The sequence below is a fragment of the Haemaphysalis longicornis genome, unplaced genomic scaffold (assembly GCF_048455015.1).
Source record: "Haemaphysalis longicornis isolate Haplotype H1 unplaced genomic scaffold, Haemaphysalis longicornis Haplotype H1 scaffold_12, whole genome shotgun sequence".
Taxonomy (NCBI): domain Eukaryota; kingdom Metazoa; phylum Arthropoda; class Arachnida; order Ixodida; family Ixodidae; genus Haemaphysalis; species Haemaphysalis longicornis.
This window is the reverse complement of record NW_027526225.1, coordinates 35,593,955-35,618,602: the sequence shown is the minus strand read 5'-3', so window position 1 is coordinate 35,618,602 and position 24,648 is coordinate 35,593,955. Positions and strand designations below refer to the sequence as shown.

At 46.3% G+C, this 24,648-nt stretch overlaps 1 protein-coding gene across 1 annotated transcript; it reads left to right on the top strand.

The window, feature by feature from the left end:
• Nucleotides 1-1,627: 1,627 nt before the first annotated feature.
• On the top strand, nucleotides 1,628-23,979 carry LOC144161918 (glucoside xylosyltransferase 1-like). Its single transcript, XM_077692472.1, has 6 exons — nucleotides 1,628-2,056; nucleotides 13,345-13,492; nucleotides 13,983-14,114; nucleotides 16,737-16,929; nucleotides 19,943-20,256; nucleotides 23,684-23,979. The coding sequence occupies exons 1-6, from the start codon at nucleotides 1,845-1,847 to the stop codon at nucleotides 23,909-23,911; spliced, it is 1,227 nt and encodes a 408-aa protein (XP_077548598.1). The 5' UTR covers nucleotides 1,628-1,844; the 3' UTR covers nucleotides 23,912-23,979.
• Nucleotides 23,980-24,648: the final 669 nt, after the last annotated feature.

Genomic DNA, 24,648 nt, shown 5'->3' with positions numbered 1-24,648 from the left:
CACCTGTGAACACTTTTTTTGCGGACGATATACGAGTAGGTGGTTGCGTGTTCGTTGGAGTACGGCCGGGTGCGTACTTTCGCCAGCCTTCCAAAGTAACAATTTGGAGTTAGAAGTCTAATTTTAGCACACCGTCGAGCACGTAGAAGGTGTGCACACTTCTACCAGTGTTGATTGGCTGAGACACAGCCGAGGGGATGAAGAAAAAGAAGAAACAACTACAACGGCAAGCCGGGAAAACACGTATACAGTAGAGAAATGAGGATGAAATGCAGCGCCAGCTGGTGAAGTGGCGTCACGAAGAACTAAAAAAGAGCCAAACTAGCCCTAAGGAATCTGCAACGGGGAATCGGTGAGCATGGGCAGGTCGCTATCTCTAAAGCCGGTGGCGGTTGTGAGGGAGTTTTCCTTTTTTTTAAATTCAGGTGGTGCAACAAATTCATGTGTTTCATTTATTAAGAATCTACGAGATTTCTGGGCACGTTTTCTGGACGCAATTTTCTTTAGTGTCCCGCTACTTCTAAACACCAACGCAATAAAGCCAATACGACGACGAAGAAGAAAAACCGCTCGCAGAAGGACGCATCATCATCATCATTGTCAGGTTAAGCTTTTGCTGGTTTCTTCGCTGATTCATTTCGAGAGTGCTGTCTCTTCACTCTCCCCTTGATTTCGGACGCTCAGCCGAGCCCACGTTTACTCGGACACGTGAATTTACTGCACGCGTCAATATATCTTATCGTTTACACCATTATAATGATTATGTGCTGTTGGACAAACCACAGCTTCTGTGGTCAATTTCCCTTAGAGGTTAAGAGCGTTCTTTCTTAGTCATCATCATCGTGTCGCTGCTGTTTCGAAGAGGCTTGACCTGTACTCCGCGTCCGTGAGATTTACATCTAGCCATATATCCCCGTCACAGCCTTTGCTGGAGACCGTAGTTTGCGGCTGCTTCCCTGACGGAGCATTGGTCTCGGAAGGTGAGAAGGCGAACTGGTCCCCAGAGACGATACCGTGGCAGGACCTCTGTGGTACGCCCTGAGCATTGCTCATTGTTCTATCTCAGTAGTGGCTATTCTACCCACCGGCTTTAGAAACATTTGAGAGAATATTTTTCCGTACTCCTCTGCGATTTGCTCAGAAGGCCACCTAGAGCGTTATTGGGGCAAATCATACGCAATGCCCGCCAAACCGGCTGCTGCTGTGGCGGTGTTGTGTGGGACTAGTTTTGACCGTTATTCGGAACTGATTGGGGCAAGTTTTTTGTATTTTTGTTTTTTGATTTACATATTTGGCAAGCTTTGGTTTGTCGAGCGTTTCTTAGCGATTTTGTCTGCAGTCTGCTTATCACTACAGTTATCATCAGTTCGAGGCAGAGGACGTCTGCTATCGTTGGTTCGGTGCATTGTGATAAGGTTGGCGGCCTCTGAGTTCTGAGCAGCGCCAATCAGCGCCGTATTTTATTTGCCCATAGGACGTCTATGGCGGGAGCAGTTTTGGGATGCTTGGAGCTGCTCAGAGCTGCTCTAAGCAGGCAAAAAAGAGATACCTTGGATTTGGTTACGGTGCGTTGGGCTAGTTTAGGTTAACATTACTTTGGTAGCTGCTGGAGGTGCGCCCCGTGAATAACGAAGCTCTTTTTGAGACGAGAAGTTCCACGTAGTTTTAAAGACGAATGAGATGCGATGCCGTGAAAATTTTGCTTGCGGAATTCGATCGGCTTCCGAATAAACACCGCCTTCTCACTACATTACAATGTGTATTAGAACCCGCTAAATTTGCCTCCATTTTCTTTGTGCCCGCTGTTCTTCGCTTGGTTTCAGACGTGGCTGAAGAGAGACGAAATGTCACGTGAGGATGCTACACCACAAACTCCCGACGCGTCATTGCGGCGGGCATTTAACAGGGCATCGTGGCGGCGTGTCTTCTTCCTAGTACTCTTTGGAAGCACGGCACTGGAGATCTGTCTTTTCTTAGGACAAGAACTTTACGCCACCAGGATCCCATTGGGCGGAAATGGAGCCAAACCCATCGAGGCAATAAAGGCAACACAGACGTGAGTTACGTTCGTGATCTCGGTCGTTGTGTGGAAGATTTTGACGTTGTGCTTAACTTCTCGGGGGAAAACGCTCCTTGCACAGAAGAGCTGTTTTCTGAGAATGCGAAGTAAAAGCCAAGTATCACAGGCGATCTTCAGTGTAATAAAATATAAAGCGGAGGTGACGAAGCCAACTCCCTCTGAAGCAGAAGCAGTTTGTCGCAAGCGAAACTAAACGCACCAAGAGAGACAGAACTCCTGCAGTATTTCTAAAGACTCAAAAAAACGCATCAACAAAAGTGCGGTTCTGCAAACTTTCTGTTGTAATTTTGGTGCGATGCGCTCAATTATGTATTTCTACTAGCCCACAGTGAGCCGTGCCCATATGAAGTTGAATGCTGATGATTTTATACCTTTGACTGCGGTTTCATGGCATTGCAAATCGCTTTTGTAAAATAGCAAAGGAAGGACTAACGAAATAAACAGTTGGACGGGCTTGCTAGATGAAATCAAAATCTACCCCCCCAGGCGTTAAAAAACGAGAGCATTACCGCTGGAGCCACTCATGGCACCTAACTGACCCGCGTTTGGAGGAATGGGAGGTGCTTGTGCTATTCGTCGGCCAGCCCTTAACACTTGTGTCAGAATGTACGGTGCTGGACGTGTTAGGGTATATTCTTAGACGGCAGGAGTGGTAGATACCAGATGGCGTAATGTGCGCACGTATATTTATTTTTAAATGAATTTTCCCACTTCAAGAACTTTGTTACGCCTATCCCTGCGTAGTACTTAACGCCAAGCCGTCGCATCGACGTGAAGCCTCGGTGAAAAGGGCCAAGGGAAGGGGTAGATAGAAGGGGAGGCAACACGAGGATAAGGGTAAGGGTGAATTGATGGAAAGGTGAACGAAGATTGAAGGCTAGGGGTAGGGTGCGTGAAATAAGTTCGTCAAATACAGATATGTCGCACACATATCGCGCAACACACCACATTTATTCAAGTGGTCGGTCCAAGAAAATGACCTTACTGCACAATGTGGCAAGCACAATAGAGCCTTCTTGTGGCAGCAGTTCTTTTTGGCGCCATGGTCCACCTACGTGTAGCATTGGCTTCTTCAAGAGGGAAATACAGTGTAGGAGAGCTCGCTCCGTACACACGGCGACCGATACAATGCTAACGACATTTACGTAGGTATTCACACCTAAACATATGTGTTCTGCCATAATGTTCACCTCTAGCATTGCTCGCTGCATCAGTGATACCTTGCAAAGTTCTTAGTGCTTTCACAAAGTGCCGAAATAAGGGGTTCCAAATTTCACTCCATAGTGACGACTGAAGTCAGCCTTTAGGCATATTGTACTTATGGCTCCTTCCCCAGATTCCGCGAGCAGGTGAAACGCCGATATGACGAGTGCGTCTTCTGCACGTGTAATGGCGTCAGGCGCTTTCCGTTCAATTCATGTGAAATATGTACACAAATTTAAAGATCGGATTCTTAAGCCACTTGCAATTACTGGTGTTTTCGTAAGCACATTTGTTGCACGTGTTTCCAAACGGGGCTGCTTCTCTTCATTTCAAATCACTTTTCGCAACTTTGGGCAGTATGTGGCGACTCTGCTTATTATTAGGCTGCATTTCCGTTTTCGTTTACTTTTTTTAGATGCGACTGCATCTCATTGACTCGCCTTGTCCCTGCATCCGGCGTCGGCGTCGTCGACGTCCGTTCCTCCCCCATTCTCCTCGCCGCGCGAGCTGCGCTCTCCGCCACTCACCCTCTCTCCTCTCCGATGCCCCTCTCTCGCGAGGGGCATTGGATTGGATTAGAATGAAATGGCTTGGATTGGCTTGGCTTGTGCTTGGATTGGATTGGATTGGGATTGGATTGGATTAAAGTGGACTGTGTTGGATTGTGTTGCGTCATAGCCACGGCAGACGCACTGGCGCCGGCGCATCCCCTCACCGTTATGCGCGCTATAAAACGCGGTGCCTGCGTCGGTCCGCTCCATCGTTCCAGCGCCGTTCCTCCGCTGTCCAACGCTGCAACGTGAACCCCCTATGCGTCGCATCTACACAGAGGTTCTCGCGACGGGAGGTAGGAGTTTTTTTACCGAAGATTTACGTTTAAAGAAATACTGCAGCAGTCATCATCATCGACCTCGTGCGCTTCATGCTAGCATGTACGCTGGAGATTTCAAACCAGAGCGTAGCCCTGCTGGCAGTTATCATCATCAGCACCGAGAGGTGACATCTGTGAACGAGCGGGGTAAGCTCACTTACTGGCGTGATGTCTCTGTGTTGAACTTGCCTTTTGCATCCCAGTGGCGCCATCTGTCGAGGTGTCGGTTAGGTTTTGTTTCCAATTAGCACCATCTCAATTGATTACTTCTCCATTCACGTGACCGATGACGTAGGCAGACTGCTCAGCTGATCATTAGCACGGGCTGTGAAAAGGAAATCGCTTCCCCACCAGCCGGCATCGAGCCTCGTTCCCCTGCGCTTAGAGTCCGACGTTTACGTCATTGCTCCACTTCCGCAGGTTTATAATATTGTAACCTGGCGGCAAGATACGGATCATGGTTGATGATGAACGAGCAAATCACGAAGTGATCCGATGGGTGAATTTAGGCTATTTGCATGGCGAGCCCCATCAGAGCCCGCGTAGACGGCACGCCAGCCACTCCCTCGACGTCGTAGATGCTGGGCCATGGCGAATTGTCCACCTGTCTCAAGGCACCACTTCACCGCCGGTCAAGGACGACCATACCTGTAGAGGCAAGAGTATTGAATAACCGGGTGCGGTGAGGATGAAATGATATGCGTATTACCACTGAAGTCCTTCTCGCCGCCGTGGGCGATGATGGGCTTTGTGATGACTGGTTCTGGATGACCGACTCCCGCAAGGCCATGACGAATAGAATAGGGTGCTAGATAACCGCGCCGGGCGAAGGAGCTGGGAGCACGGCATGGTTCGGAGGTGTCGGCTGCTTACATCTGACAAGATTTCGCCTCTTGTTGAAAGCTCACGGCCTGGGCACACGAGGCGGGGTACATCTTTGTGTGCCGGTCACAGTGGGGCAGCGTCTGCCGACAAGGTCCACGTACCCATGATGATTGCACCGATCCCGAAACGGTGCGATGCTGAAGCCAGGATGGGATGAACCAGCCTCTTACCAAAAGAAGTTACTTGGTAGTAGGACAAAGATCATGGTTGATGATGAGCGAACCATTCACACTGAATCTGCTGAGCAAATCGTTTGTGTATGTTGTGCACAGTTGAAACCACAAAGGAAATGCTGAGCGCTCGTGCGCGCGTGCCTCGAGCGCACGTTCGTAAAGATAAGCATACTCACCAGGGAGATTGGCCTGTATTGCCCAAACAAAACTTCAGCCTTCGCCACGTGCCTCGAGCGCACGTTCGTAAAGCTATGCACACCCAATATGGCGATTGGCCAATAATAGCATAACAAAACTCCAGCGTTCGAGCGCACGAGCCAAGCATAATCACGTAGGCAGATTGGCCAACGTTGGTCCCAAAAAACTCAAGCATTCACTGTGTCGTGGCAACACTTGCTCGGAACGAGAAAGACAGGTCATAGCATACGCCCCGGATTCGTCCATCCTCGTGTTGCAATGCGCCTGCGACTGTAGCGTAGAAGTGCCTCGACTTGAACGTCGAAGCTGCTGTAGGTGATCATTAGAGAGTTTTAGCAGTCCGTCTTTTCTGTCGTTTACGTAGTTACCGCGTTACTTAGTTACTGTAGTTATGTAGCAGGAGGGACTTGATGTTAAGGGCATGTAATAAAAACTTTGATTGCTTTTACCCGAACTTCTGTGGACTTTGCACTAAGTCAACGGAATTTTTCTCAAATGTAGTTTCTTCTTGCTGGCCTGTAATTATTCTGATAGAAACTTGGTTGTGCCCGGATATAAGTTTCAACACTTCGTTTCCCCCGCATTATCAAGATTTCCGGTATGACCGAGACCCTCTAGGTGGTAAACAACTGGGCGGTGGTGTGATTGTCGCCCTACATGACTCCTTAAAGTGTAAACGCCACCTCGAAGTTGAAATAAGAGGGACCGTATTTTGTCAGGGATGCTTTGTGCTCGAGACGAATGCCTTTCAGTGTGTGCTTACTAGATTTCACGCGAGAGACTTCCCATGGACTTTCATAAATCGTAAACACAATCAAAACTACTGTATTATCTCACAGTGCTCATCTTTTCCTGGTCACTGGGGACTTTACGCACCGGGAAGTTTTTGGGAGACTCGGCTGGTCAGTCAGCCGTCTCATCCAACATCTCACTAGTATGATTTTGTACTTGATTTTATTTCCTTTACTTCTGTTCAGCAGTTCAACTTCATTAGGAATTCCTACGGGAACGTCTCATACTTGTGTCTGAATAGCTTGGAAGCTGTCGAGGTCTCTCGCAGTAATAGTAATCTTGCAAAACCTTATACGTTTCATCCTCCATTACATATTCCATCACATAAATTATCTCTCCTTCTTCACAGTCCCCCTGTTTGTACAACGGGAAGCAGCAGTCACGTCTTTGCTCGTGGGGACTACAATAGTTTATTCCACTTTGTTAACAACACTGACTGGTCGCCACTAGCTATCGTCAACGACGTTGATAAACAGGCAGGTTTTTTTTACTTAACTTTTTCACGATGGCTTAAGTAGCTTTGTTCCAAGAAAAAATCGAAAAGAAACGCAATTTTCCGCGTTGGCTTTCTTTTTAACTGAAACTAGAGCACAAACAAGCTCACAAAATGGGGCAAGGAAGGTGGCAGAATGAGTTTCGTCAACTCAGATCTCTTTGTAAATGTCTGGTTAAGCGTGATAGGTCGCGTTACGGAGCCACGTTTGAGGCTGATGCATAACGCAATGCCAAAGCTTTCTGGGGCCACGTAAGTTCACAAAGATTTAAAAGTTCACCTGGAAACTATAATCCCCTCGATGAATAAGGAGAGACCATATGGGAAGTTGTGCGAGCGTTTGCGCAACAAATCCGTTCCTGATTTGGCTAAAAAGTACAGCTTGCTCCCTTCAACAATCTTTAGATCCCTATAAATGCTCAGAACTGTTTGTTTTTGAAAGTCTCGCTTCGAAAGCTGGAAAGCAATTAAAATCGTAATTTTCGTGCTGCCCCGATGGCATTCCTTCTGCAGTACTAAAGCGTTTGCTGATATCCTTGTTCCAGTCTTGACATGTATATTCCCAAACTTCTTTCAAAGCTGGCTAGTTCCCGCTCGTTGGAAGAATGAACGAGTTGTTCATGTATTTAAGTCACTTTCAAAATTGGACCCCACGAACTAACGACAAACATCTATTCTTTGAGCTTCTTCTAAAATGTTTGAGTTCATATTGCATAAACTACTTACTTTCAGTATAAATAGAATGTTAATAACTGAACAGCACGAATTTTTCTCTGGGCGATCGAGAACTACCAAGCTCGTCAACTTTATGCTGCATGCTTCGGAAGCTTTGCAAGGAAAAGGCCTACTTGATGTCCCTTACTTTTATATGAGCACGCCTTTTGAAGTTGTGTGCCACAAGCTCTTACTCAAAAAACTGTCTCAGCTTGATATACCACCACCCCTCATATCCCTCATATGAAATTATGTATGTGATAGGTCATATTTTGTGTGTGTAAATGGGCAGTACTCTCTATCCTATGAGGACACCGGTAGTATCCCTCAATGCTCAGTTCTCGGACCACTTCTCTTCTCAGTCTTTATAAATGGCGCCTCACTTGTTGTTAATGATGGTAATTTTCTCTTACATGCCGATGATGTAAAAATATTTAAATAGGCTTCGAACACTGCCAGCTGTTCCGCTCTCCAGAGAGCAATCTCCTCCTATTCGCAATGGTGCGCATACAACAAACTCATCAACACGTTCAAAATTACGTTAATGACATACATAAGAAAAACTGAAATCTTGTTGTCTTATACCATCAATGGTGAATTACTACCACCGGTGAATTACTACCCCGTGTGGTAGAGGTTAATGACCTGCGTCAATTTCGGCAGTAAAGTGGGCTTCTCTTCACATATTCAGGTAATTACAAGTAGAGCCCTTCGATCACTTGGCATTGGGTGTCTCGTGTCGAGGGAGTTCAGGGAGCCGAATTCTATTCTCAAGCTCTACGCAGCTATATGTCGTGCTCAGCTTGAGTATGCAATAGTAGTCTGCAATAGCACGTGAAAAAAAAAACTGTATGCTTATCGAAAGGGTCCAAAATAAATTTATTTCTGTCGTGAGACATCGCTTCGGCATTAGTAGTACTTACAACCGTGGATTACTCTCTTCATTGACACTGCCATGCTTAACCTTCAGCCGGAATAGGGCTGATATTCTGTTCCTCTTTAAACTTATCCACGGCATAGTGTCTTGTGGTGAGCTGCTGCAACATGTTCCTCTTTGCGTACCGCGAAACTTGACCGGGAAACATTATACCTTTTACAAACCGAAATGTCTGCGTGTCTTATGCCCTATATTATGACTCCAACGCACGTACAATGCGTACTCGGATTACCTGGATGTATTTATTGATTGCCGTACTCTACTTCGTAAACTTGTATGTGAGTTTGTGTTGGCGTAATTGTGAACTCATTCTGCATTTGTATTGTACCCCTGTGTTAATGAACTTTATTGTCTTTTATTCTGTGACTTCAGCAATAGCCATCCTTTCATTTTTTTATTCACTTTGTTATTGTCGCATTTTCTTCAGTAAGACATGCTTCTCTAGTGGGCATTACTTGTGTGTATGAGCGGGTGCTTGTACGTGTGTGTTTATGTGTGTTTATGTCAAAATGTGGGGTTGTTTTGTTGTGTAAGGGATGCTTTTTCCCTCCTATTTTTTCTTTTCGAGATATGTACATCATATTTAGTACGTTTTTTGTGCGCCATCACTAAGGCCCCCCGGCTATTTCTGGTTGCGGAAATAGATGATTGATTGATTGATTGATTGATTGATTGATTGATTGATTGATTGATTCAATAATATTGTACTAATATTCAAGTTCTGCTTCCATCGCGAGGTGTGCATAGGCAGATAAAAGGGGTGACACAGTTAGTTTTTTGCAACGACCATTCATTGCGTTTACGTGTTTCTTTTATCAAATGTTTTAGCTTTTTCCCAATTGCATGCAGCCCGGGTATTTGATTTTAATACGGAAAAGAATTTTGTAGTAATTTTACGAGCTGGAGAGGAGAAGCACGAGGAGAATTTTCGGATGAACCGTACTGCTTTGTAGGCACAAGCGGTAAATTGTGTAATGTAGCGTGCCCGGTCCCCGTGTTGTTTATGTGGACACCGATGTATCAGTATACGATTCCGAATATTAATATATACGTGCTGCGACAACTTCCGATATATGTTAACCCATAGCAGTAAACAAGCGAAAATATGCGATTATGAATGTCCCGATGCATTATTTATAGTGCGTTGCCATTCCCCAATAGTTTGTATAAATTAGAAGGGCCCACTTGTTATCATAGGTCCTTATCAGGAAATAACATTTCGTCGATTGTTTTCAGAAACAACAACAACGAGCCCACTTGTGTAGAGAAGCGGTAAATAGGGTTTAATAAAATGTTTAAGTAGTTAAACTTCCGTACAGGAAACAAATCCCCATTCAGTTGTGATTTTTTAAGTTTTCACGCTTGCATCTTATTCAAACCATTACCCTTTACAACCGTGGTGATTATCTGAACATGAACCGGGAGCTTGAGACTTTCGCTGACAACTTCGCCAATAGTTTTTCCAGCCGCTCTGTCGAATCTAACTGGGAAATATTTAAGAATGAAATACACCGCTTAATCAATCTTTATATACCAACTACCACCATAACTGAACGTCTTCGCTCTCCTTGGTTTAACGTCGCTTTAAAACGCATGAATAACAAGAAAAAACGCCTGTTTCGCTCTGCAAAATCTACTAGGTTGTATTCTGCCTGGCAAAAATATTACGCTGCTGCTAAAGAATATGACACACTAATTACCGAAACTAAACGCAAGTTCTACTCTAACACATTGCCTACAATGTTACAAACTGACCCTAAACGATTTTCGAAGACCATAAACCCAGACCAATCTAACCTTATCTCTTTACTCGACCGCACCGGGTGCCCTATCCCCGATGCAAGGGTAGCCGATATCTTAAACACTGCTTTCTGTTCAGTATTTACTAACGAGCCAGCCAACGATCTCCCTGATATGCCCGATTTTTTACACCCTTCCGACACTAGCATCACTTTCAACACTACTGGCATTGTTAAAGGGGCACTGACACAAAATTTTGAAGGCGAGATAACTTCGGAGATAGATTGGTGGGAACACATATACATCATCTGCAAAATATCAGCGGTGAATACAGCCTAGAACATATTTAAAATCAATTTTGAAGTGTGCGAAACGCAACCGAGCGGCCAGCAGAGGACCACGCGCAAGTGTAAATAAACAACATCCAAACACGTCACGAGTTTGTGTTTGCCGCTTCCGCACTGCCGGCTCGCCGCTCCAATCGGAGGGCCGGAGGGCGGAGCTTCTGCTCTCGAGAACGAACGACCCGATCGTTGGCGGCGGAGGCGCCGTGATTTCGTCAGCTCATCGGGCAGCTGGCCGCGACCAAAGTTCTACAGCGATTCCAGGCGCTCTGTTTCTATTACTGTTTATTACCATTGGATGCGGAAACGCGCCGGAGGCACGAAAAGCCCACTGAGCAAGCCGCACGGTTGCTGTGCAGGCGGCGGCCACGGCCGCGAAGTGGCCCACGCCGGCGCAGGTAGCTCGAGTGATAGCTTGTTACCGCTGCACGAAATTGTCTTCAAGTCCCGACCATGGTGGCTTACATGAAAAAGGAGTTAATGATGCCATGGCGGGTTGCATTAAAAATTGTCATCTGCACCGCTTACGAGAGCGGCACTCGAATATCCGCCGCAGTGCTAACCCGAACACATCTGTAGGCGGACCTGTAGGCAGACCGGCCGGCTGCTCCCAGCGCGCGTCTTGCCACCCACCGTCTCGAGCGTCGCGCGTCGTTCGTTAGCCGCGGTAGCATTTGCACACGCAGCGCCTGCGTCACATCCACGGTCGCTTTTTAATTAGGCGCCTCACGAGATCAGTACGGGGGGGCATTCGCAGAAACTGCCGTCGATGCGGATTCGACAGTGCTACGGCGGCTCTGCTCTGTAGCTGTGATATCCCTCCGACGGTCACGTGGTCAGCTTTGTTCACACAAAATCCACAAAATCCATCGTTTCGCGGCACTCGCTGAAACCGAAACTGCGACTGGCCGCATTGAAAATGCCTCTAATTAAACAACCGTCGCAGGCTGAAGCAAATGAGGTTTCTACAGGTTATAAGTAGGTCACTAGCTACTTATCGCAACAAAAAAAACAAGATGCAAAATTTTTGTGTCAGTGCCCCTTTAAGGTTATAGACTCACTCAGTAATTCTTCCTCTACTGGAATCAATGGTATTAATGCTACAGTGCTCAAAAACACCAAATATTCATCGTCAAGTATCTTATGCCTCATATTTCAACAGTCATTGGACACCGGCATTGTTCCATTAGACTGGTTAATTGGCAAAATCACTCCTGTCTTCAAAAAAGGAAACCGATCATCCCCCCTTAATTACCGTCCAATCTCTATTACGTGTGTATGCTCAAAAATCATGGAACATATTATTTACTCCCATGTTGCCAATTTTCTATCGCCGTCAAACTTTTTTAATCCCAACCAGCATGGTTTCCGCAAAGGCCTATCCTGCGACACTCAACTTGCTCTATTCCTTCACGACCTGCATTCGCATCTTGACCGCAACATGCCAGTTGACGCCCTTTTCTTAGATTTCGAGAAAGCCTTCGATAAAGCCCCCCATTCTCGACTAATATTTAAGCTATCTCGTCTGAAGTTACATCCGTCCACGTTAAACTGGATTCACTGTTTTCTTACGCATCGTCAACAGTTTCTTTATGCCAACTCGCACCCGTCTTCCCTGTCCCCAGTTCTCTCGGGTGTCCCCCAAGGCACCGTGCTTGGGCCCCTTCTTTTTTTAATCTATATTAATGACCTGCCCGACGTTGTCTCTTCTAATATCCGCCTTTTTGCGGATGATTGTGTTGTATACCGGCCAATAACCGACTCTTCTGATGAGACTGCCCTTCAACACGATCTTCTTGCTGTTCAAGAGTGGTGCAGGAAATGGCTCATGTCACTTAACGTCAGTAAAACATCTTTGATTTCTTTTCACCGTCGTTCTAATTATGCACCCCAATCGTACTACCTAAACAATACTGCAGTACCCTCCTGTACGTCAGTCAAGTACTTAGGCATCCACATCAGTCACGATTTAACTTGGTCCTACCATATCAGTCAAATTACTAACGCAGCAAATCGTGCTCTCGGTTATTTACGTCGCAACCTTTCCTTAGCACCATCGTCTGTTAAATTACTTGCATACAAAACACTCGTTCTTTCCAAACTCGATTACGGCAACGCCATCTACGACCCACACCAAGCAAACCTCTGTAACGTCCTTGAATCCGTTCAAAACCGCGCAGCCAGATTCATCCTTTCAGATTATTCGTATCACTCAAGCATCTCGGCATTAAAATCGCAACTTCTCCTCCCTCCTCTCACCTCCCGTCGACAGATAGCACGCCTGTCTCTTTATCACCGGTTTTTTTATACCTTGCCCCCAAACAATCAGTTCATCCTACCCCCTCCTAAAACATCGCGCCACAGCCATCGTAACGCGGTTTACCCACCACGCGCTCACATTACAACTTTTCAACGTTCATTTTTTGTTCATACAGCGCATGACTGGAACAATCTTCCTGCCGACATCGCCGTTATTACTGATAGCACTCGTTTTAGGTCTGCGATACAAGATTTGTGTCATGACGTGTAACCCTTATTGTTTACATCAATGCACTGTATTTTGCCTGCCTATTTTCCTGCCCACCCCTCATGTAATGCCCCAAAAGGGCCCTTGAGGTACCAATAAATAAAAAAATAAAATAAAATAAAATAAAGCTGAAGGTGAAAATATCGTTACAATACTGCGTGTACTTTGGGTGGGTAATAATGCGCAGCTTTTCTTTAGCGTTTTGTGGCCGTCAGGACTTTTTTTTACATTCCGCACATTTCAAATGGGCAAGTAGTACATGAAGTGCAATTAAAACGCTGTATAAATTCTCACGTTGTTCATGATGTCAGTGCTTCTTTGTTGCGATTTCCGAAACTGAGAGGAATGATCACATTTCACTTTTACGCCTTTTACTTTTTGTTGCAGAGGAACCATCACTCTGGTGTTTGTGGTTTGTGGATACTATTACGATTTGAGTTTGACTGCCGTAAAGTCTGCGATTGCCTATTCGTACTCAGACCTACATCTAATTATTGCCGCCGATGAGGAAATCTTTCCAAAATGGAGAAATGAGGTAAGCAGGAAGTTTTCGGATATATGCTTAATCAACTCCAGTTGAACTCGAGCTCGAAACCTTTGCACAGTGGTAACTGTTATAAAAACAAGTTCCCTCAATTAATTACGATATTTGCGCAACAATGAGGCATGACACACTTTGCGGCAGCCATTTCTTATTAAAGTAGCAAATAAAAATAAATTGGTGATGGATATTTCTGCACCCCTTACTGTTTGTCGTAACGAATACTAGTGTATTTTATTCAATATGTTTCAGCTACTACAGCGGTGCGAGGTCTATGCATTAAAACAGAAATAAACAGGCAGCAGCGCTACTCGCTGCCTTCCCAATTTAAATGAACACGATCAAGAAATGACTCAAGCCATTTAGTAAAAGTGATGGGGTGACACATACTGGTGTTGCTCCTAATGTGCCTTGGAAATTTTTTTGTATATAGTGAATATGTTTGACGTGTTTTGCAGAACTCATCCTGGTTCTTTCCTGGTAGGTTGATCATTGGCCCGAAGCCATACGTGGAAGAGTACATGCCGACGTACTGGATTTACATTACCCACTGAAGGACATAAATTATAAGCGTTATATCGGTAAACTCTGCTCAAGCCAGAAGATGTTTCTTTCTGTAAGTATTCGGTTTATGGTTTCTTTGTTATCGGTAGTTTCCCCACGTTTTTTCTTGTAAAACTTTCCTGAAGGGAAGCTGGAAGCAATTATAAGCTTGGACAACTACTTCACCCGTATGAAGTATTGAAGTATACTTTCACGATCTAAGCTTTGCAGGCTGTGCAGGCCAACTTACACAGATCCTCTGCGAGTCACACAGTTTGAGTGTGAATTTGAGTGAAAGCGTGAGGAAAAAGGTATTTTTTCAGTGTAGTGTGCGTAAGTGGCGCCGAGTTTTGCCGAATTGTGTGCATGAGGCCATGCATAAATTCATTCGGAAGTCACGAGTTAGCCTTGCCCTCCGCCAGCATAACGGGTTAAGTACAACCAATATGTGGTTCAATAAGTTCCAGAAACCTCTTTACCATGCGCAGTATGTGGGTGGTATGTGTATGTACTGTGGACAGAAAATTTTGAACTCGCTCAATAAACCTCGCGTTGAACTGAAGTATCATTTTGTAATGATACAGGCGATGTATATTTTAGTACAGGATGACAGCGCTCAGTATAGAGCTTAAAGAGCAGGTCTAAATACTTCCGCTCTGCAGAGACACGGAATGCAACACCTAGTGTTCGTAAAGCTCTACGGGTAATCTCATGAGAATGCGAGCCACCGTTTAACAACGAAGTTTTCCTTTCCTGTCCTTTCCTCTCCCCGCGAAACAGCTAAACCTCAGCCACTGTAGTTTACGCTACAAAAATTGAAGCCGTTCCACTAAATGTGAAAGGTGTCGTAAGCGCAGAGCAGTGATTCGCACGAGAGGACGCGGCTCCGTTAGCCGCTAATTGCTATGACCACTGGTGCTTTTTCCCTCCCTGTCTCTCTCCTCTGTTGAAGAATTGAACGGAGGTTTGTCCAACGCATTGCAAATTCCCGCCTTAGAAGTGCTAGCCCGACCTGTGCCTGGAACAGCACGAGCAGAAGTTCTGTTCTTTTTGTTCTTGTTTTCATCCCGGACGAGCCCTTGCCTTACTGCGCAATTTTGAAGGCGTGTCTTCCGCGGCCACTTTTGTATCTTACTATACATAAACAATCATACATCGAGCGTTCCTGACTACATTAACGCAGTGGCTGCCGGTTAATTCCACAGATTTTTCCTCAAATGTACCTCAAGTATTTCTTTTGCGCTAAACAATGGGGATATGTATGATAAATGCCAGCGGTTCAGGAGTTCGGAACGCTTATGACTATGGTGATTGAAAAAAAGCTACTTAGACAGGAAGACGACTGAAGATACACAGGAAAGGGTTTCGTCCTGTGTCTTTGCATTTGTATTCGTGTCTAAGTAGCACTTTTTCAGTCATGGATGTATACCAACAAGCACAACTGGCAGTTCCTATAAATATATGTCGCTGTTTTTCGAAGGTTTGGTGTTACGCCGTTCCGGTTACGCCATTGGGCTCTACTTCGGTCCGTTATCTCGCTGCGCCGCCTGATTTCGGCAGTCGCTAGACATTGTCACCGCAAACCAGCTACGACGACAAGGCGAGCCCCTAAAGTGTTCTGTACTTAAAAAAAGGCCGAGTTGGTTTCTAACTTATGGCCAACTCGGAGTGGAAGCGGTTTCCCGCTGTGCTCGTCCAGCGAGCCTGTGCGCGCACACGAGGTTGTCGGAAACTAAGCTTGTTGTCGTTGTCAAACTATGTAGCGTGACAATGGTTTTTCCGAATTGCTCTCCTTATTATTCAACAGCATTAAGCGTAGCAGCGTTGCAGTGGAACTGGATAAAAAATGACAACTAGCGCAGGTTGTTCTTCATCATCATTATCGCCATAATTATAATCATCATCATGATAGAAGCCTGCTTGTATTCAGAGCACGACATGGCCAATGACATCCAGCCCCACCTATCCCGAGACAGACGACTGCATTTTCTTTCGAATTTTCCTATTTCATCCCTCTAACGAGTCCTCGGCCTGCTTCTACTATGCTTACTCTACAGTCGCAGCCAATCCGTTAAACCAATGTTTCTTTAATGGGAGTCCGCGGACCCCAAGTGGTCTATGGGGGCATTTGAGGCTCTGCGACGAAACCTTCCCCGACACTTTTTTACACCCGCTCCCCATGTTCATTTTTCTTTTTTGCTAAACTTGGCAGGAAACCCAAATCGGAGGATTCGCTATATGGCGTTTAATTTTTGGCACAGCTATAGTGTAACGTCACCCATTGTTTAACTTTGGCGTTTTACACGACACGGCAGCTCTGTGGAAACGCCAGACAAACAAAAGGCAGCTTGTAAGTGTTTGGGTGACTCTAAGCTGCAACAGCAGATTATTCGGCAGATTGACACTCCTCAGAATAAAAAGTCAGGCAAAAAAAGGCGGACGTTGATCAGTATGTTCAATGCTTTATCTGCAAATGCAAATTCTTGGAACTTATTATACGGGTCAACACAGTTCATCTCGGTGTCCCCCATCCCTTTACAAGCCTCGAAAGAGTCCCCAACACTGTCATGGTTGAGATCCGCTGCGTTAAACGGATTGTGCATCTGTTGTCCCTCATGCACATGCCCTAGCCCTCTTCGTTTGTTTGTATTTTATTCTGATATACGTCCCGTTCTTTTGTAACGTGACTTTGCAGACCATGCTTCCTGAAGTGGACGCCGTGATGTACGCGGACGCCGAGGTCGTGTTTGTTCACAATGTGGAGTACGTGTGGCAGAATTTCTTCGCCATGAATGCGCGCGAGATCGCTGCAATGGTGGTGGACACCACAAAGGGAGACAACACCCGGAACACCTTTGTAGGAGCCACGCAGACTCCTGCGTCTCTTGGTATGGCTGAACACCATGTGGTGTTTTCTTTTCTAAAGTGCCGGCAGTTCACAGGGCTTATGCGACACGGACCAAAATGAACCCCTCCAACTTGCTCTAGCGCTGCAGGCTGGGATGTCCAGATTTTTAGGTGCGGAGTACATTAACATTAAGACCGCACAATGTCCGTACGCGCGCTTGCGCATAATATTTACAATCGCAAAAAATCACACAGCCACCGGCAGGATTCGAGTCTGCGTCTGGAAGACCAGACAGAATTTTTGTGTCAGTCGTATTGCCCATTAAGATACGATGGTGAGTTAGTAGCCGAGAGTCAAACTTCGTACCCCCTCGCCTGTAACGGTGCGAAGTACCTTAGGACCTCCCAGTGTACGTCCGCCTCCATTGGTGCGCACACCACCATCAACCGAAAATCAAGCGAAATTCGTTTTGAGCCGTGAGGTGCAGTTTCATTTAGGGAATAATCAAGGCACAACTCACTGCTCAAATAGAATGGCGGTCGGGGCGCAAATCGGATGACACTCATGGAGCAACTTGGTTGTCATTTCGATCCCGAGTAATTCGCACCCTCACCATCATCCATGGAGTGAAGGTGCTGCCAGTTTTCAGTTTGCATTAGTTAACCCAGTCAAAGAATTAGTAGGCATGACTGGCCGCATCAACTTTTATAGAGAACATAGGATGCAGCACGGATACAGTTCGCTCATATCTTGCAAATCTTCAAGGCACACTGTGGAAGACAATTGAAACATGTAGCTCTGGTCTTCAATAAATTTCCTGTATAAGACACTCTGCCTGTATAAGACAGAGTGATTATTGAGTTCTGCACATTTTCCCCTCTTGGTTAAAGAGACTCAATCGATATATCTACTCTAAAAAGGAATCAGAGAAGGGATGGTTCGTAACACACTCAGATGCTATCTACCCAGGCGGGTAGCAAACAGTTTGGCCGCAGTTGACGTGCCGTTGATCGTATTTTTACGTCGAAGATGCAGAAGAATTGTGTGCTATTTTATCCCTATTGGTATACAGTACTTCAGTTACGCTTTCAGCATCAAGAGCCTTGCCTTTAAAGTACTTCCAAATTAGCATTGTATCTTTCCGAGAAATGCCAAACATGTTGAGCCTAAGCTATTCAAAGCTTCTAATTTATATTCCCGTGCGTGGTTTGGTCCTCTAAAAGTACCCGCTACCTCAAACACAACGAACGACCTTAAAACGACCCTGCAGCGCTTACCACCGACTATTCTGATTGCATTATTGGGTAATCTCTACTGCCCCAGCAATCTGCTACCAGAAAAACGATTAAAATTTATTCAGTATCACCGCGGCCACGCCAGGTGAAAAAATCAGCAGTGGCTTAGCTCGGCTATGCCAGGATACAGGTAGCGTGAGCTAAGGTTCACCAATCCGATCCTATCCAATCCAATCTAGTCCAGTCCAGTCTAGTCCAGTCCAGTCTATTCCAGTCCAGTCCATTCTAATCCAATCCAGTCCAGGACAGTCACTCTCCTCGCGCATGCGCAGCACGGCTCTCCAGGAGCCACGCGAAAAGGCTATCAAGCGGCCCCGGCGCAGTGTCAGACTTGTCTACTGCGCAACGGATGCGCACAGGTGGGCATACGCCGGCGCCAGTGCGTCTGCCGCGGCTATGACGTCACTCCTTTGGAATGCGCAGAACGGCGAATGTGCAGACGCAATCCTGTACACAGCCGTGCTCCAATTGGATTAGGTTTCCAATAAAATCGAATACAATCTAATTAAATTCAATCCAATCGAAATCCAAACCAATTCAATCCAATCGAATGCTCCTCGCGCTTGAGCAGCACGGCCCTTCAGGGTCCAAGCGAAACTGCTCAACCTCGGCCAGTGCAGCTTACGCTACAAAGTTGCGCATAATCGTTCCTTATAAACTGGGCCTCGGACTATGTTACGAAAGCTGCGCACTGTCTCTTGTAGAGGGGCGCCGTGATGTTTTCGTCAACGCCCCGCGGTATATGACAGGCCGTGGGATTTTCTCTCTTTCTCCGCAACGTGGAGAGAAGCGAGATATTTGTATGGCAGAGGTGGTTGAAGACAATCGTCTTTCTATGTCATGTCTATCGAATTCAGCAAACACGCAGCCATTTTTCTTTCAATTTGTCTAGGTTTAAACGGCTAAGAGGTAGTTCTCAGCGCCATTTCCGAAATGCTGCTTCGCTAATAGCCTGATTCCTTGTTTAGCCATTACAAGCTCAAACTACTCTTGCGAACCGCAGTGCATCTCCCGAACACACGTTTCGAAGCGGGAAACAGTAGTCGTTTCTCTGTATCAACCTTTAGTCACCTATAATTATCGAACTGTCACGGAGCTCGAGGACAATGATTTCAATAACCCACCGACTGAAATTGGCACTGATGACTGTCAACGCATTTAAGTACGTATGCTACCTCCCGTCGCTAACGTGACGTCATTCCATGCATTCAGTAACCTGTTGTGTATTTGTTTCAGCATTCAGCCTGAGAATTTGTGCGGAACGCGTCGGCCACTTTGTGAACCATCTCTTGAAAATGCATACTACATGAGCGAGAACACTGGCCTACGTACAGCAATGTTCCTGCAGAAAGCTCACGCACAGTACAGAGATATTCAATTGAGAAATACTGGATGGGCGGACATTGAGGTCAGGCGCGCGAAACTATGAAAAAAGTGACGTCATCGCCAAACAATACTGCAGAGTAATGAACAAAAAATACAAGATGAGCGACCGTAGTGGTGAAGTGCGGAAATGCCACATAAGTGACCGCATCAACTCACGACTAGGTGATTCGCGTTTAGGTTGTTCACTCATCGGAGCTACAGCCATCGATTTTAGGGGGTGGGGGATATCTTTGGTCTTGTTGTAAATGGACTGTTTCTCCCCTAATGGGGTGGGCGATATTTCGGTGGAGGGCGTTCTCGTAACTGTACGATAGTTACCTAACGCTTCCGCTTTACACAGCTTATGTGGTCTCAATTTGTTTCTCTCTGCAGGTCTCAACACTGGACTTATCTTGATGAACTTGACTCGCATGCGGAAGTTTGGCTTCGAGCGACGCATTGATGAGGCCTGGCGGCAGTACGGGACCCATACTCTTCTAAGTGACAACGAGATGCTCGAGGCCGTGTTTATGCAGGATCCTCAACTGGTACACGCTCTCGACAGTCGATGGAATTTCCGAACAAGTAACTGTTACAAGCCCGGCAATAACACCGACCATCCCATAGCCACTCTTCTTGGCGACAACGAGGTCTTTGAGATGGGGACTGAACCAGCCTTCAAAGCCGTCTACAGCTCCATGAAGCAGGTAAGTCACAAAGCAAATCAAAATACCCGATTTCTCTGTTATTGAAATATAGGGGAGGAAAGTTTCTCTTGCGACATTACTTGGAATTGTTTATAGCACACGGTTATTCTCAGACTGAGGCAGGTTCTGCACGCGGTTTGGTGGTTGTCAGTTTTGGGCAGATGCGCCGCATTTGGGGAGCGTATGCAGACAACGTAGATCCCCATTGTTATCCGCCTTCCTAAAACGGCGATGTCGAATGTTTTAAAGGTGGTAGGTTTTCTTGGGCTACATAAATCAGAAAATTTTGTTCTGCCTTTCTGTCTGTCTGTCTGTCTGTCTGTCTGTCTGTCTGTCTCTCGGTCTGTCTGTCTGTCTGTCTGTCTGTCTGTCTGTCTGTCTGTCTGTCGCCCGTTTATTAAAGGGGTACTTGACCCAAAATTTCGAAGGCGAGCTAACTTCGGCGATAGATTGGTGTGAACACATATACATCATCTGCAAAATATCAGCGGCGAATATGGCCTAGAACATGTTTCAAATCAATTTTAAAGTGTTCGCAACGCAACCGAGCAGCCAGCAGAGGACCACGCGCAATCGACATCCCGTGGATTTTGTGTAGATAAACATCCATACACGTCACGAGTTTGTGTTTGCCGCTTGCGCACTGCCAGCGTTTTTCGCCGGCTCTCCCGGCTCGCCGCTCCAATCGAAGGGCGGAGCTTCTGCTGCCGAGAACGAACGACCCGATCGTTGGCGGCGGAGGCGTCGTGATTTCGTCAGCTCATCGGGCAGCTGGCCGCGACCAAGGTTCTACAGCGACTACAGGCACTCTGTTTCTATTACTTTTTATTTACATTGGACGCAAAAACGCGCCGGTGACACGAAAAGCCCACTGAGCGAGCCGCATGGTGGCTGGGCAGGCGGCGCCCACGGCCGCGAAGTGGCCCAGGCCGGCGCAGGTAGCTCGAGTGATAGCTTGTTACCACGATACGAAATTGTACCCAAGTCCCAACCATGGCAGCTTATATGAGAAAGGAGTTAATGATGCGATGGCGGGTTGCATTAAAAATTGTCATCTGCACCGTTTACGAGAGCGGCAATCGAATACCCGCTGCAGTGCTAAGTCGAACACATCTGTAGGCGGACCAGTAGTCAGACCGGCCGGGTGCTCCCAGCGCGCGTCTTGCCACCCACCGTATCGAGCGTCGCGCGTCGTTCTTTAGCCGCGGTAGCATTTGCACTCGCAGCGCCTGCGTCACGTCCACGGTCGCTTTTTAATTAAGGGGCTCACGAGATCAGCACGGGGGGGCATTCGCAGAAACTGCGGGCGATGCGGATTCGACAGTGCTACGGCAGCTCTGCTCTTTGATATCCCTCCGACTGTCACGTCGTCAGCTTTGTTCACACAAAATCCACAAAATCCATCGTTTCGCGGCACTCGCTGAAACCGAAACAGAGACTGCCCGCATTGAAAATGCCTCTAATTAAATAACCGTCGCACGCTGAAGCAAATGAGGTTTCTACAGGTGATACTTTGGTCACTAGCTACTTATCGCAACAAAAAAAAAAAAAAAACAAGATGCGAAATTTTTGTGTCAGTGCTCCTTTCAGGCTCGTAGTTGGAGCAACGCGTAAAAAGTCAGAAAAAATTGGTATAGGCAGAACCTCTCGATACTCTGGAAACTGCTGAATTTGCTCATGCATGTCCCGATTTTTTAGAGGAAAACAAACCTCAGGGATATTTGACTCAGAATATGGCTATTTAGCCAGTTGGAGCCACGTTATTGCAGTTAAAAATACACGTTTAGTGGTATTTAAAAAAGCGAGAAATAAACACGTCAACAATATCGCAAATAGAGTCCAGTATGTGCGAGATAAATGAAAGCACGTCAAGAACAGAGCTCGCGCTCCTTACTGTTCTATGCAGATCTAGAAACAAAAGATAAAAAACATGCGCGCCTTCCGAATAGATAGCGCGTGAACAGTACGAAGGCGGGAAGATTAAATCGCTTTGAAGAAACCTGCATTCGATTTATCGCGGGCCGGTCTACGACTTTCGCTTAGCGGTGACATTTGTAGTGATGCAAGCAGACACGCTGCCATTTATTTTCTGCGTGTGTCTGCTCAGTGCTCTACATCGTATAATGACTATCTTCGAATAGCCGATCAGTGCTCTTCTCCGTCTCCTTGCGTCATGTTCCGGGTTCCTTTCGATAGCGGTCTTTCATCAGCCCTTGCAGTCACTTCCTTACCAAGCGGTCACGGACTGCTGAGAAGTTCCCTCATAAAGTCTGCATAGCTGTCCCCACAACAACAACCCTACTTATCCATACATTGAAATGTGTTCATGCAACATCAATCACGCAATGAAGGCAATATTGTTTTCTTCAGAAAAAGAGAGTAAAACGATTCACCCTTGTTATAATGTTCTCAGTGTACTTTTGCACTTTTGAGTTCATTAATTTAGGAGCTTGTATTTATTTCGTAACAAGAATACCTGGGCGAAATATGCCAACTCGAGAAGGGTGAGTACGTAAACTGCCCGGAAGACAGAATGTTTACTCGAATACTTTTCGGACAGTGATTCCCCCTACCTGACCTCATTAATCGTTAAAGGCTACCTCGTGCAAGCCGCCTTTCAGGATGTGCTTGTTTGTATGGCTAATTAACAGGACGAATTAGTTAGTCCTGAGAAGGTGTGCACTTTTATGAATTACCTATTGTTCTTTCTGAAAATAGCGGGAGGAAAATGCACTCTAATCGTGTGAACGAAGAGCGCAGCTACTTAGGGTGCAATTTGACTACCGTGTAATAGGAGAATGACTCTCATGTGTACGAGCCGGTACACATTGGGAAGAGAAGCAGCTTGACTAGAAATATTGTAAGCTCTCCAAACAGACAAAGCTTGAGAGACATGCGTTGGTGTACACCGTCTGTGGCCGTAACAAATGTTGAAAAAGAGTTTCAGTGCCGCAGATCTTGATAAATATATGAATGACCACACGGCCCATTTTAAATCGAAACCTTTTATACCTCACTTGTGCCGCCGTTTCCTCAGTACGCAATGAAGGAAAGCCCAGGTAAAGGCGCACCAAGACGCTCAAAAAATTGCTTCCCGTAATTGGAATTGAACCTGCGTTCTTCGGGTCATGAAGGCGACGTCCATTCGATTGCGAAATTTCGGCACAGTGGAAACACTTTGGAATTTGTGCTGACTCAGATTGCCTGGGAGAAATCTTCGCTTTTTTATCATCCTTCCCGTAATGAAGGGGCTCTCATTTTTCTATAAAGCTTTGTGTCACCTTAAGAAAACCATTTATGCCTTTATTCAGCCTTCGAGACTTGTAACCGGAGTCGAGCAGGGCCCCGAGTTGGAGGAATATTTCCACAATAAAGAGTACTTCCCAAACGCAGCTGGGCTAATCAGTTATTTTTTGACCTGTTTCAGTACACGCTCGGAAAAAGCCTCGCAGAGACGTTCATTCCTTTGCTGGAGCAGGAGCTGAACTCGACTGCGGACACGCCATGCAAGCGTGTGTTCACCAGGCAGCTGCACACGTGGCGCCTCTCGGCCACTCGCGTAGACTGCACGGCGGCTACGAAGGCTCCCAGAAACAGTTCCGAGACCGCACACCTTCGGCTCCCACGTAATTGTTCAGCGTTGTTGCGCAGTTGAGGACCGCTGTAATGCCGTTATCAATTGCAAAACATGTTTTTGAAACAACATTAAAACTTGGTTTATTTACTAAAGAGCTGCATATTTTGCGCGGTGTGCCCTTACAAAAAACCCACGTACAAGCATGCGAAAGAGCTCATTTTGAATTCGTAACTGGTTGGTTGATTGAATTTTTATTTCTTTCTTTATTTATGTATTCCGAAAGGGCGGCCACCCGTTCTCCCAGGGACTACAGCAAGCAATTCACCCCCACCGGCCATGACACCACCCACGTGCGCGACGTGCTCTCTAGGAGCCACACCCACAATTTTTCATCTCCTTTGGAAGTGTCCGTGACTGCACCCGGGGCCCATCTCTTGCAAACACAGCAGCATTACGTGTTTGAAGGACTGGCTCCACCCACCCGGAGCCACAGCCAAGGAGATGTTTGCCGCATCTCGTGCCATCTCCAGGCCCAACTCGAACGCTTGTAGACTTCTGCCCAAGGTCGTGCTATTCCTAATACACCTAACTACCCCACTTTGCAACTAACCCCCATACCAAAGGAACTCCCTCCTTGGGCCACTTTCGCTAAATGCCCTCTCCAAATGAATTAATTTTCTTCTCTCCCATGTATCCATCGTTCACCTCACTGACGCCAGCGACATCCCCTCAAACTCAACGGGCACGGCTTCATTGCTACAACTTTCTTCTTTAGAGACTGCCACGCTTTCCTTTCTTTTCCCGCCGGATTCGAC

What these genes read in the sequence shown, in the direction of transcription:
- LOC144161918 (XM_077692472.1), top strand. Translation starts at nt 1,845, where the DNA reads ATGTCACGTGAGGATGCTACACCACAAACTCCCGACGCGTCATTGCGG. An exon ending in TTCCAAAATGGAGAAATGAG is followed by an intron (nt 13,493 to 13,982) that starts GTAAGCAGGAAG and finishes CTTTCCTGGTAG; the next exon opens with GTTGATCATTGGCCCGAAGC. An exon ending in TCTACAGCTCCATGAAGCAG is followed by an intron (nt 20,257 to 23,683) that starts GTAAGTCACAAA and finishes GACCTGTTTCAG; the next exon opens with TACACGCTCGGAAAAAGCCT.